The 14696-nt window shown below is 48.8% G+C and overlaps 1 protein-coding gene across 2 annotated transcripts in view; it reads right to left on the minus strand.

Annotated features, from left to right (window-relative positions):
• Positions 1-11127, minus strand: part of LOC119389399 (carboxypeptidase M) — a 76973-nt gene extending 65846 nt beyond the window's left edge. For both annotated transcript variants that reach the window (XM_037656632.1, XM_049414415.1), the window contains exon 1: positions 10917-11127. In XM_037656632.1, the coding sequence (XP_037512560.1) occupies positions 10917-11115 (199 nt within the window). In that variant the 5' untranslated portion in view covers positions 11116-11127. The remainder of the gene's footprint in view (positions 1-10916) is intronic.
• Positions 11128-14696: the final 3569 nt, after the last annotated feature.

Below are 14696 nucleotides of genomic sequence, written 5' to 3' on the forward strand. Positions count from 1 at the left end.
GACGAAAATACGCGAGTAGAGAATGGGCGAGCCGTTCAAGGCCATCCACGACGCGATACGTGCGGAGGACGGCTCGGCTATTTTGCTGGCGGGCACGCAAGTTAGCCACACTGAAAATAACCGTCTTTATTTGACTCCAGAACAATTCCTTTTCTGCTCAAGTTTTCATTTATGAGGCACAGATAAAAAGTTACACGGACCCTTAAGCATTCGCCGAAGACGACTGGAAGGCGAAAGCGATCTTCTCCCCTTTGTTCTCTTTGTTTTTAGATGATTGTGTTGAAACAACCCCTTCCCCCGAGGCTCTCTGCACTTCACGAGGTGTCGCACTCCCTCCGAGATCAACCCACCTTTGACGAACCGACGATGTCATGTTATGTGACGTATAATGACGTCAGAATGTTAACGATATATGGCGACATCATGACACCATCTATGATCACGTGACTTTTTGTAGCATTCGTGTTGACGCCGACGACCACTGTTTGCATTTGATTAGGCATCTAAGACTTTCACCTTAATAATAATTGCTGCGGTTTTCCAGGATCTAACCACGATACAACTTTGAGGCACGCCGTAGTTGGGGACTCTGGATTAATATCGACCACCTGGATTTCGGTAAAGTCCACCTAAATCTACGTACACGGGTGTTCTTTGCATTTCGCCCCCATCACGGCCGCCGTGGCCGGGAATCGAACCAGCGCCCTAAAAGGCATGGAGTCTATAAAGAATATTGCTTGGTTTGGATACCGCGCTCTTATTCATTCAGAACGCCATGCACGACGGCCACATTTCAATGGAAGCGAAATAAAAAGAAAGAAAGAACATCCGTGCACTTAGATTTAGGTGCGCGTTTAAAGGCCAACTCCGGCGATTTTTCGAGGTCGATGGATCTCAGTGAAATTCGCTGGGTACGTTCCTTTGCACGTTTCCGTCATTTATGCCAAATTACAGGCTTGAGACATGCGCAGATTGTTTGCAAATGAATTTTAAAGATTGTCTGCAAACGCCCTCCTGGCTTCCCACAATTATTGGCAACATTGCGTCTGTGACGTCAGTGTTGGCAAGGCGGCGGAAGTGACGCAGCCGAGGGCACCGTTAACTTCGGCGCTAAGGCCGCTACAGCGAGCGTCTGCTGTGCACAAGGCGACAGACAGCGTCGGTTTGGCCGGCGCTTCGCTGGTCGTCCCGGCTGTCACAGTTTTCATACTCCACGCCGGCGTCACCGGCATACCTTGCACGACTTCCGGTTCGTTCGTAACAACGTCTACGTCATACGTAGACAGTACACTCGGTTGGGTTTCGGTTTCGGTGTTGCGCTTTTTTGCTTATTTAAAATTATTCTCCAGTTTGCCGAGTATTTCTGCTATCGGGCCCGTAACAGGGGCGTCTCAGGAACATAAAAGCACCATTACTTTGACATGGCCAAAAAATCGCCGGAGTTGGCCTTTAAAGAGCACAACGATATGCGCAAGGCCACGAAAGCCCTCTTGTGCTTCTTGAGGACCACCGGACTTCACGAGCGCCTGTGAACTAACAGCGCGACTTCGTGTTGTGTAATTTCAAGCTAACTTCATCCATCTCTTTCTTACTCTTCTTCTTTCTTCTCTACCCTTTCCTTTCTATTATTCCCCCTCTCCCCACCCACCCCACGTGCAGGGTAGCCAACCGAGCCAAAGCTTGGTTAACCTCCCTGCCTGTCCTCTTCGTATCTCTCTTTCTCCAGACGGTAGAAATTTCTAAAGCCCTCCACTACGGCGTCCCTCATAATCATATCGTGGTTTTGGCACGTAAGACAGCCCCAGCAATTATTATTATTATTAGAAGTACCAGTAGTAGTAGTAATAATAATGATAATAATAATAATAGTGGTAGTAGTAGTAGTAGTAGTAGTAGTAGTAGTAGTAGTAGTAGTATTTAGATCAAGCTTGAACTTGGTAATGTTTAGTCGGCTGCCATGCCATCGACTCTGATCGTTTGCAGTATTATATTAATACTGGCGAAGAATCGAAGTAACGTAATCTGTCATTATTTTTCCAATACAATCGACCGAGAAGAAAAAGAAGATGGCTTTCGCCTCCGAGTCGTCTTCGCCTAATGCATAAGGGGCTACGCGACCTTTTTTTTTAGACTGTAAACGTGTCAAAGTCATGCACTCGGAAAGCTTCAATTCAAGCACTGAGATCCTTTCCATTGTGCTCCATCGTGTTAAGCGACCTGAGATGACACGACGAGTGCGCACCGCACCCAATGTTCCTTCCTCCCTCCCCCAAGTTCTGGCGTCACCGTCAAGCTTCGGTGCCAGGTGCAGTTGTCGCTCACACGTGTACTGTACTGCAGCATCATCCCACGTCGAGCGTAGCTTCTCTTTCGGACGCGTCCTCGAGCATGCGGTCGTTAGCGTCGGTCATTTCCCGGAGAAGACGGGAAAACACGAAACTCGCTTCTTTCAAAAGAAGGCCCACCTGAAACGTCAGCCTCAGAGAAAAAAACCTAAGCGGGCCATCCCGGCTCGAGGACACCCGAGTGACCACTTTATTTATCAGCACCAGCGCAGGTCAGCCGACAAAACAGCTCTGTACGAGGACTGCGCCAGATTGGAAATGGTGCCAAGCGATGCACGCCGAACGAAACAATTCGATAAAAACGAGGTTGAATATCCGTCCGCTCTGTTCTTAAATGTTTATTTCTTGATTTACTTCTTTCTGCATCTAAGATGACATGTTGCTCAGACCTACAACCTCACGAACAGTCATCGGAATACACTTCTCGGTCATTTCAGTTTTGTGGTCGAGCAACTTTCTTTTTTTCTTTTTTTCTGTGTATATCAGGGGCGTAGCCAAGGGGGGGGTTGGGGGGGTTCAACCCCCCCCCCCCGAAATTTTTCAGTTTTGCTTGTGTATATATACACGCACACATACAAACGCACGCACGAACATACATAATGTATGGTTGAACCCCCCCCCACCGAAAAAAATTTCTGGCTACGCCCCTGGTGTATGTCTTGACCTATACATAGACAGAGCTATTTCTAACGCACCAGCGGTCGGGTCCTGTATTTTCCCTGAGAATGCCAAATGTGTCAGCAACATCAATCGTGAAACGATAAAGCGATCGGATAAGGGGACGAGTGACGACAGAATTCTGACAAACAAACAACGTCAAACAGAAGGACAGTGCTATCAAACTTAATTTAGTTGCTCTCCGGAAGGTTCCTCGGTGTGTGTTGCTATATACACTGCTACTGCTCAAGAATAGCTTTTCTTTTCTTCTTCAGAGTGTCGGGTAGACGACTCGTGCTCTGTAAGCCAAGTTCGGCCCAGCGAGCAACACTTCGCCGCTGGATTCGCTTGTGTCCCGGTGCAGCATCTTTTACCAACCTGCCATCGTCTGTTTGCGCGGGTTTGTGCACGGCCACACCATTTGTGTCCCCGTTCGCACCTCACGCTTTCAACAGTTCCATCTCGGTAGTTCGTTGCAAAACGGAGACCAGCAGCCGCGAGGAGTTGTTTCAAGCGTTCGTCGCACATGGCTGTTGCAACCAAACAAACAATGGAGTTTCGCGATCACTTGGCCTAGGGCTTCCTTGACTCTAACTTTTTTTACTCATCCTTGAGCTTCAGTTCTTTCTTTCTTTCTTTCTTTCTTTCTTTCTTTCTTTCTTTCTTTCTTTCTTTCTTTCTTTCTTTCTTTCTTTCTTTCTTTCTTTCTTTCTTTCTTTCTTTCTTTCTTTCTTTCTTTCTTTCTTTCTTTCTTTACTTCACGACCACCAACTGTGCTCGCCGCTGTCGTTGCCTCTAAAGTTTGCTTTCGCTTGCGAAACATGATGTCGCTCAAAAAAAGTTTAATTATATTTATTCTTTACTAATTCCGGTAATGTTCTGCGCCTGCACTACACTGCGTGACAACATCTAGACTTCCAAAAAAAAAAAGTAAGTATCGAATTCGCGTCAGGGCTACATAGTCCATTTAGGAAAAAGAATGGCCGCGCGACGAGTGGTCCGATTGTCTCGTTTTATGGGCAAACAAGAGTGCTGAAAACTGCTCGACGAGGAGTGATCTCGAGCGAATGCCGTCGGCAACGCCCCCTAACAGCAGCCGCCGCAATCGACCACTGGACGGAGGAACTGTTCCCGTTCGTAAAAGGCATCACCGTTCTTTGCCCCGAACCGCTTTCATCTGGTTTAACAACGCAATTCATTTGCAGTGCCGCAAACATGCAGAGAGAATTCACGAGTATCCTCGGATTTCTTCGCAGTCGGTACTGCGCGCACACAGGCTGTGCACGTGCGCGGTTCAAAACTGATTGCGGCTTTTTGCGAACGCAACGGATTCGAAAACGAAAGAAAGGGGGTGCGTGACGCAGATGGAAAGAGCCGACTGTTGGGCACACGACGCGAGACTGTTAATGAGCCGGTTGGCGTCGATTGCGTGGACCGCCCTCGCTGTCCGCGCCGCAAGGAAACTGTGGAGGCGACGGTGAGCGCGCGCCCGCGGCGCAGGAATCGGTCGCCGATGAAGGCCGCATCTCCTTGACCCAGAAGGCCACACTCGGCGACGATCGCGAAGAGGAAGGGAGACGCCCCGCAATTCCTGGCCCGTCGGTACGTCGTGCGCGATTACGTTGGGCACGGGGTGGAACGCCCGGCGAGCAAGACTGACACGTTGGTCAAACGACTAACTTTTAACCGATTGCCACAGCCGTGTTATGAACCAACGCGTTATTCGACTGATCCGACGGTCTTGATGGCCGCACGTTCCTCACTTGACGACGTCAACGATCGAGGTTCGTCGGCAAAGGCTATGCGCCTTAACGTGATTCGCTGCTGGGCTAGCTGGGTCATAATCTTAAATACTGGTAGCGCGGATTCGAAATAGGACAGTGAAAGAACACTGATGTACAGGGTGAGCCCTACTCGCAATTAATCTTTATTATGAAAAGCTTCGCATGCGCACTGCCCGGTACAGTCAGAAACCAGTCGTCAAGTACGGAAGATCAGCACAAATACAGGTTATAACGACCTTTCTAAGAGCTGTTTTTCTTTGCTGCGCAGCGCAACAGGCGTGTCACTGATACAGTTGCTCTCTTACTTTCTGATACACGACGCCCAGTGCCATCACCATCGCCGCAGTTTATTGAATTCGATGAAGTTAGACGAGTGAACGCGGTAATGTTGGCCTGTCGACAGCCGTACACGTGTACTGTATATGTGATCCAAGTGGCCCACCACCCACAGGGGCTGCTCTCGGAGGCAGTGGTTTCTCTGGCAGTCCATCATCATCGTCAAGGCGAAGGCCCCGCCTCCCAATGATCTCCAATTTACCCTATCTTGTGCAGTTCGTAGTGAGCGGATAAAACATTAAAAAAAAAAAAAAAACTAATCTGATCGTTCTCGACAAAAATGAATTTTAATCTGTCCGTTAACCAAAGATAGAATACGAAACTAAACCCCTATAATCTGAAGCAGAAAAAGTAAAGCGGTAGAAACGATTGAAGGACGGTGTGACAATAATATATCCGCGTGAACACGATTCTGTATTCAGCAAACCCCAGTGCATTTCTGAATAAGACTCCGCTTATATAATCAATATTGAGAAACATATGAGTAGACTTATAGATGTAAAATATCGTACTTTCAAGCAGGCAAGTAGCGTGATAGGATTCAAGGTCTAAATAAAAAAAATGATAGGATGAATTCCACGCATTCTGATATAGCGCAGGAGGAAATGGCTCACCGGTGACCCCGTATGTTCCCTTGGAGAAAACTTAGCAAGTTTGTTGTCTCTCACCCATCAGCGGAATACCGATGTGTGCCCACTATGCGAAAGAACGTTTGATGCATACATTTACGACTTTGTTTTTCGAGCACCCACTTAGAGATTGTTAAGAATTCGAAAGAACTACGCAAATTGCGAAACAATTTATTCAGGTTTTCCTCTTTGGCTTCCAAACTTTCCCGAGATTGGCCAACCGGACTTTTGCTCTGGTTAACCTCACCCTAGATTTCCTTTCTTTCACCTATGTCTTTTGAGATTTTCCTTTCGCACAAACCGCCGCATATTTCATTCCAAGGTAACGCGGACGGAATGTGTAAGGAGTGGCGCTAACAGAATGAGTAATTGCAAACTTTAGGCGCTGCCAGAGACGGTGCTACCGACTCACGAATGTTCCCGCTTGGCCCCCACGAGGATTATTTGCCGACGCGTCTCCATTCGTAGCCGAGACGTGGTAACCGCCTTTTTATGCCGACTGACAACGCAAACGTGCTCGGAATGTGACGGCGAACGAATACGATGCACGATACCTCATTGTGTATGACGCAACGGAGAGCGCGAAATTCGCGTCTCACGAGATCGTGGTTTATCGGAGATACAGAAACGAATTTGTTTGGCATTGTCGGCCTGCACAACGAGTGCTTGGTGAATACACGTGATCCGCTACGGTGCTTGCGCGTGTACAAGCATACAATTGGCCCTTCTACGTGTGCATCTTGTATGTTACCAAAATGAAATTTGCGGGTCATACGTACTGAGACCGCGATGTGATTATGAGACACGTCGTAGTAGCGGGACACTGCATTAATTATGGTCACCGGGGGTGTTTCGTGTGCACTGAGCCACAAAGGAGGGTAGAAGTGTTCAAGCACGAAGCTTACGAGGAGTTCTGCAGCTTATACAACGTGCTGCTGAACCTTTCTAGGTGCAACGTGCTGAGTGTCCTTTAAATCAGGGTGAATGACAAATTGTTCACAGACAATGTTTGTGTGTATAGTACTTGTACGGTGCTGTAGTCAGGACTTTGTTTTTGTCGCCTAGTGTCGCCACAGATTCTTCCTTTTACATCCCATTCCCAAGTAGAGGGTAGCAAACCGGAGACTTCCTGCCTTTCCTTCTCTCCCTCCACTATGTGCTGCAAGGTAATGCACACATTCGCATCGTCCCCATGCATGCGCTGCTGTGCATTCTCATTGTCTTTTCCGCCATTTCAAGACGATATACACGGCTCCCGGATGCTTTGGCAAGGTTACAAATCTGCACAAAAAGGGGCTGTGGGTGGTCCCGCCGACACCGGTAGCACGTTCGGCGTTGTTACGCATGCGGCTTCTGTGTCTGCGTGGCTGCTACACGAGCGGCATGCGTTGGCACGCTTTCCAACGTTCGACGAGTATGTTTCGCTCGTCTTCGCTGATGATTGAGGACCGTCCTGGATCCGGTTACGAGACTGGAACACACGGCTGCTGCCGACGACTATTTATTGATAGCTGTACTGATCTGTATTGATCATTCTGCCCTTCCGAACAGGAAGTCTTGCAAAATGGCCTGGTATCGATTCAACTTATATGTGAAGTCTAAATTTTTGGAACGGTTATTATTCGCCGAATCGCGCAAATAAAAGCGTAGACGCTGTCCGAGAAAAAACTCGGAGGGTCCGTTTTGCATTCGCCTGAGACGACTCGAAGGCGAAAGTCATCCGGTGTGGCCATTTTACCATGCACTTTATATTGCGCGAACGCCGCACGTACGAAGTGAACGCGCAGCTCGCGCGCCTCGATACGCGAGGCGCGTGGATGTTTGTACTGCACGCCGGTTTTTCGCAGAGGCAGAGATACCCTTCTCATGAGCCGCCTAAAGCATCGCCTTCTCCACTCCCCGAGACCATTTCGCGAGTCGGAAATGTTTGGACCGCGGCCGCATCCGTCGACGCTGCTGAAATGTTTCGAGTGCACCGGGCTGAGTGACCGCTTATAGTGCTGTGTGCGTGCGCAGTGCGCACGTGCCCCAACGTAGAGTACTATAGTATGCGCCCGTCTCGTTGGTTTGCCTGCCCTTTTCTAATCCTTGCCATTTTCTCTCTCCAATGAGATTCAATCAATGAAGATACGCGTGGCCTGACGCCTCAGCGCTTGTTAAAACGCGCTGCAAAGGTGGCGTGCACCTGCATAAGCATGCCCTTCATCCAGGTCCACGTCAGCCGAAGAGCAGCACTGCGCAATACGAGGAAGAGACGAGTGACCATTAAGGCGGGTTAGTGAAAGCGAAGGATGCTCACGCGCTCACTCTGAACTGTGTCCCGTACAGTCACAGTCGCCATCAAATAACATTATTGGCAAATAGCACCAAGTACCCAGACAAAAAATTACGTTGAAGCTTTTTTTTTAAGGGGAACAACGTGGTGGTGCGCTATTATCAATTAGCTGTACGCGTACGTTGCTTCCGTACAATCGACTGGAGTGGTCCTGAATGACAATAGTAACCCGGAACTATAAGATAGCGTGAACGAAACGGAGACGCCAGAGGGCCTGGACTCGGTGAGTGTCACTATAACATCCACGTCACAGCGGCTTTTCCTAACTTTTGTGGCGCACGTATGTCTGGAATGGAAGTGCAAACATCAGAGCTTTTGTTAGACGCTCGCAAGAGGATTCGCTAGCGGCCACAATGAGCAGGTATTGTTGAACACAATGTGAATTCAAATTGGGTAGAATGTTCCTCGTGAAGAACAATGGAGGTCTCTGACAATGTCGAGGTTGGTACAAGGACGACCGACGAGGCTTACGTAACCGCGCACTAAGTGGCAACCTGGGTTGCTCGTTGCTTTCCTCCCCCGAATTTCGTTTCTTTTTCCCCTGGAGAAGGCTGCCTTAAGGCAGCGCAAGATTCATTTATTTTCCTCGTTAGCTTAACCTCTTTAAAATGCACATTTGTTGCCGAAATTGCAGAATTAACGGGCTTACCGCACGTGCAACTTTTCCAGTGCTTTGCGCTAACTGACGAGCTATGAAATCGCAGTCGCCTGAAGCTTTAAGGCGAAAGCTTTAGATGCCTCATCCAACGCGAAAACAGACCGTCGGCGTCGGCGGCGTCAATGCGAGTGACGCAAAAAATCATCATCTCGTGATGACGTCATCACAACGTCCCAGATCGCCAAAATTTTCGGACATCATGGTACCGCTATGACTTCGTATAACATGACGTCACATGATGGCGTCATCACTGGCTTGGTCAAACGTGGGCCGATCACGGAGGCAGTGCAGGACCACGTGAGGTGCAGAAAGTTTCCGGAGGGGGATATGAACACATCGACCGAGAAGAAAAATAGGAAGATGGCTTTCGCCTTCGAGTCGTCTCAGGCGAATGCATAAGGGATCCTGCGAGTTTCTGACGTTAAAAATGGCTATGCCTACTGCGCAGCCTTAAACCTGAAGCAGCGAAAGCTCATGAAGTGCGAACACTTCCGGTGGTCAAAAATGTTTACAAAATGTGAATTTCTTCAAATAACTTAGCTGACAAGATTACTAGCGTTTTAATTAGACACCGCGAAACAATTCACCTGGTAAGTGAGAAATCTAACACTTGCGCTATTTAAGTGTTCCATTCGTAACATAAATACTCCTACGAGGCACGCGATAGTGGGGGACTCCTGGTTAATTTCGACCACCGGGGGTGCTTTACCGTCTACCTAAATCTGAGCACGGGTGTTGCACTTTGCCCCCATCGAAGTGCGGCCGACGTGGCCGGGAATCGAACCCGCGCCCCCGAGCTTAACAGCACGACACCTTACGAGCTAAGCTACCACGACGGGTACATATACTAAGTTTACAAGCTATTGCGCAGAAATACCAGCACTGTCGAAAGGGAGGAACAATGCAAAAAGCAGAAGGCAGGGAGGTTAACCAGAAACACGTCCGGTTGGCTACCTATACGCGAGGGGACACATATACGCGTCATCGCATTTATCGCTCGTTTCCTCCTCTCCCTCTCACCTCTATATCCCCCTTTACGGACGCAGTCTGAAAGACGAAGGTGACCGTATTCATGGTCATGACGACAGAAGCAAATCTACAAGATGCGAAGTCATTTCACTGAGGGCCGTGCACACATCAACGCGCCTTCACGTACATGCACTCGGAGATGACCGCGGTGCGCAACTCACCTAACCTGGCAGCGGTCAGTACGCGCGACACGGTTCGATGTCCTCATTACAAATACGCAAGGACGTCTAGTGGCATTGACGTCAGCGTGCTCCGAAAGCGTAAGGCCGCGCGATTGGCGTTGAAACGCGTGGACTCCTCTGCTGCGCACGCTACATTCAGTGCGAACGCCGGCCGAAAGCACGCGTACAAGCCGCACTTCTGATTTCAGAAGAGCTGTGCTCTAATTGTTTGTGAGGGCGTTCTTGTTATTTTTTTTTAATCATTACGTCACCTGGGTCCAGATGTGGCGTTAATTACGCGTACACTGTGAGAACGATATTCGGCCCCCATGCCGCTTCCCCCTTTGACGCATTGATACCGTTCGTTCACTCCTGCTCCTCAACTGCTTAGCCACGGGGCCCTACAGCAAGTGGCACTGGCGAGTCATGCTACTAGCTGCGCCCGGGTGCCTTTACGCTTGCATAACCGGCCTTCGTGTTACGGTGCATCAATGTGCGAAACACTTGCGGCAGTGAATATGACGATTACCCTGGGCTTCAAAGCTAAGGTCAGACGATGTAGCACGCTCTAGCAGCCGCACTGTGAGCGTTTGGTGCGCTACATCATCGCACCAGCATTCTCCAAAGGACCAAACCGGCGTGTCACTTCGCTTTCGACCTTGCGGTGCTAAAATTGCCGACATTGTAGAAGGCACTTTCCATCCTTCAACTTGTTTGTTGGTGCACCAGCGTTTAGGAACGAGTCAGCCTGGGCAACGAAACGCCGTGTTAGTTTTTACCAGCGTAAGCTGTAATCACTTCCGATAATCAGCATGTATCCAATTACGTGTAGCAGAGCCCGACTTTTTAAGCCGTTCGTTCACCGTCCATCTCGTCATTAAGCGAAGAGCCACGTTCCAGTGAGTAATTGCGACGTTCCGTGAGCGATCGCCAAGAGGCGGTGCACGGCTTCGTTCCTGGAAAAAGAAAAAGAAACCGTTACCTGTTTGCCAGCCCGTCGTTTCTGAGATCGCAGCGGGACTCTCAGATCGGCTTTGCCTCGGAATTGCCCCAGCTATTCGCGCACTCGCAGAGGGAAGGGAGACTGGACGGCGAGAGAGAGAAACCGTCGACGCCCGGCGCACCAAGGCAACACCACCTAGAAAAAAAAGGTGGTGTTGACCAAGGCCTCGGTACATCATGAAAGCGTGCCGCGCTGTTTGCCAGAAGGTGTTCTCCGTAGCTTTTCTTGCCAGCCTATGAAGAAAGCCAAGACCACCAATGGCCAAGTGCAATCGCTTTCAATGAGTCGTCACGTATATCTACGGGTGAGAAGATCTGCGATACGGGGCGCCAGTCGCCTTTTCAATGCAGAAACAACTCTGTGAGCGATGCGTGAGGTCGAAATGTATAAATAAGCCACAGCGCACGTGAAATGGATTTCTTATGAGGATGACCCGGGCGGACGGTCTTTATGCAGCTTTGAAAATATAATCGGGCGTGGACCATGGCTTGCGCGTATATACTTTGAGCGTTAACGAAGACCGCACCGTGAAGCCGCCTTGTACCAGCCGCACAATGCGTAATCGATGCGCTCACTCAGTAGTGAAAGTTGCAGTCATTCTTTGTTTTGATGAACGAATGACGCGCCTGCCTGTAGGAGAGTGCTCTCAGCACCTATCGCTTCCAATAGTTTCGCTTTTGCCTCGAATAAAAGGTTATCTCACTTACTGTTCTCTAGAAACGTGCCGCCTCTTATCCGATTTCCCTGCTTTTCCTGCGAACGGTAGACGAGACCTTAAATACCATAGAAGAATAACAAATACGCGACGCGCATGCTTTTCATGCCCCACAATTCTGCTGTTCGTTCGAGAACCAGGTGACGGGAAACGCTCCCATGACAACAAGAACTTTTTTGCCTACAATCTCGCAGGACCTTTGTTCCTATTCCATGCAGAGTGGCACGTAGGAGAATGTGCACTGGCTAATCACTCTACCTTTGCAGAGTTCTCTCTCCAGCTCACTACTGAAAAAAAATCAAAGCGGCGAAAAAGAAGAGAACAGCATATTTTACAAGATGACTTACATAAAATACACCAAACACTTTTAGGCCAAAGTCAACTACTACGCGCAACCAAGGGGAACCGTTACCACGCTGATGAGCTTTTCAGAAAAATCCAGTCTTGCGGATTTGTAGACCATATGCATGCGCAGGTAGATATTTGACTGAACGCGCTATATGACTACCTTGTGGGTCTGCTATATACCCTGCAATGCGTGTATTATTCAAGTTAGGCTTCTCGAAAGCTACAGTTGAACAATGGGTGACCCCGCTACTCGTTGATCGGTCGATTGATTGATTGATTGATTGATTGATTGATTGATTGATTGATTGATTGATTGATTGATTGATTGATTGATTGATTGAGTGAGTGAGTGAGTGAGTGAGTGAGTGAGTGAGTGAGTGAGTGAGTGAGTGAGTGAGTGAGTGAGTGAGTGAGTGAGTGAGTGAGTGAGTGAGTGAGTGAGTGAGTGAGTGAGTGAGTGAGTGGTGAGTGAAGTGAGTGAGTGAGTGAGTGAGTGAGCGCGAGTACTACCATGGCGCGGCTACGACATCTGTGTTGTAGTGTTGCTAGGGGCGGTATAGAAACTTGGTTAAGAAGAGGCATCCTCAATTCATAACTCCAATATCGTTGCGTACTTTAAACCAAAGGTCTATTTCCCGTAGAACTTAAAACGCAAGTCCACAGCTGTGACGTCTCGTTAGTGCTCGACAATCGGCAGCCCAAAGGACATTTCGGTTACCTTTGCTTGTTCGATGCTCCCCGGTGTGCCCGCTGTGCCGTAGCCAGAATTGCAGCCCAATGCGGCAAGAAGAAGGCAAATTCGAGGCGGTGGAAAGTGACAGAGACTGCGCGGTATGTACAGCGGAAGCTGGGAACGGAAGTGGAGCATTCCGCTCTGCGGGGGCGCAGGATTAATGTCGCCACTATTTTCGGTCACCTTTCGCCGCAGTCATTTATAGTCCCGACTGTCACTTTCTGAGGGAAGCGGTGAAAACGCAATCACGAATCCGGTCCTTTTGTCCGTGCAATGCGCACGCTGAAGCCAAAGGGATGCGACGCCTCCTTAAATGTCTCAGGAAACATACATGTCATGACCTATATGGCGGGTTCTCAACTGTTCGACGTTTACAGGTCGACATTGCAATGAAATAGTGCTTGATCGAAGGCAATAATTGCTTGTTTGTGGAGTAGCAGTAAATCAGCGTTCATGGTCATCAACAAACAGTGAATCGCAGACCAGTGAGCAAACTCCAATGCTTATTTGGTGACAGTGTCACATGTCATTGATACCGACGGCAAAAAAACGGCGCGTTAATTATGTACGTCTACGTGAAAGAAGGTTTCGCCTATGGACCATGCTTCAATGGCAACTTTTCGTGGAAGATTTTCAACCTTCCGTCGCTACTTTTAATTTTATGTATTGATCTGTTGCGCACTATTTTGTACACCTTTCTTTAGTTTTTTTTAAATTACGATTTAGTAACAAGTGAAAGCGGCCGTCGACAGCATACCGCAGCGCCGACCGGTGGGTTTATTTTCATTTTTAAACATTACATACAGAGAGATTAAAAAAAACTAGTCGTTCGGGTTAGTCTACCTGCGTTCGAATGAATACTTTGAGTGTGTTCGCTATTGCGTGGATATGGTAACTAATGAATTATTCCTACCGCACGTGTGCCACGCCTTAGCAGGGCCGCGTACAGTGGAAAAAGAAAATGCTTTTGTGCTCAGTGTTCGCTGGACGCCCTAGGCATCCGTGAGATTGAGTGCTTCTACCGTATAGCTAGGCAGCCAGTCAGGTGTAGTTCCGAGGTTAATGATGTAACGTGTCTGTGAGTACCTGCAGTGAGGGGGACAAGGTACTACCTGAACGTGACCCAGGCGTTGTCTGATAGGAAGCACACACAATGGAGACAGACGGTGAGAATGATCGCCGGAGCGGTGTCATGCAAGGAGTAAGATAGAAAGAAATCCGTACGCACTGCGAACCGAAAAAAAAAAAATGCCGAGAGGAGCATCCCTAAGTACACGTGACATCGTCGCGTCAGACACAATGGGGAGAGGCGACGTGCAGAGGCAAATGCTTGGCACACCACTGATTTGAAGAAAGGAATCATGCGCAGGATGGATGCTGATAGAGATGGAGGACACGGCGTCGCACTGTCAAGGCGCTGGGTGTACATAAGCTCTGCGCAGAATAGTACGGGGTCAATGTAATTGATCGTTTATTAAGGCGAAAGTAAATACCTCGTCAAGCGCAAAAATTGACCGTCGGCGGCGTCAGCACGAGTGATGCAAAAAAAAAAAAAAAGAAAGCTGATCACGCGATGGCGTCACTATGGAGTCATCATGGCGTCGTAGGGATGTCACATGATGACGTCACCACATGCCATAATCACTTGCTCAAACGTGGACCGATTACGGAGGCAGTGCAAAACCACTTGAGGCGCAGAAAGCTTTCGTAGGGGTGGCAGGGGGGAATCAATGCATCGACCGAGAAGGAAAAAAGGGAGACGGTTCTCGCCTTCGAGTCGTCTTAGGTGGATGCCGTGAGTTTTGGGTGTAAGGAAAACTTACGCTCACCACGCCATAGCTACTTACCGCAGCCCGCTGAGATCTGAAAGTGAATTGACGTACGGTGGTAAAAGTATAAACAGAGAAAAAGACGGGAATCAAACAGGCTGCGCAAATCAAGATCATTGCGGCGAAGCCTGCAC

This window comes from Rhipicephalus sanguineus, chromosome 4, assembly GCF_013339695.2.
Source record: "Rhipicephalus sanguineus isolate Rsan-2018 chromosome 4, BIME_Rsan_1.4, whole genome shotgun sequence".
Classification (NCBI taxonomy): domain Eukaryota; kingdom Metazoa; phylum Arthropoda; class Arachnida; order Ixodida; family Ixodidae; genus Rhipicephalus; species Rhipicephalus sanguineus.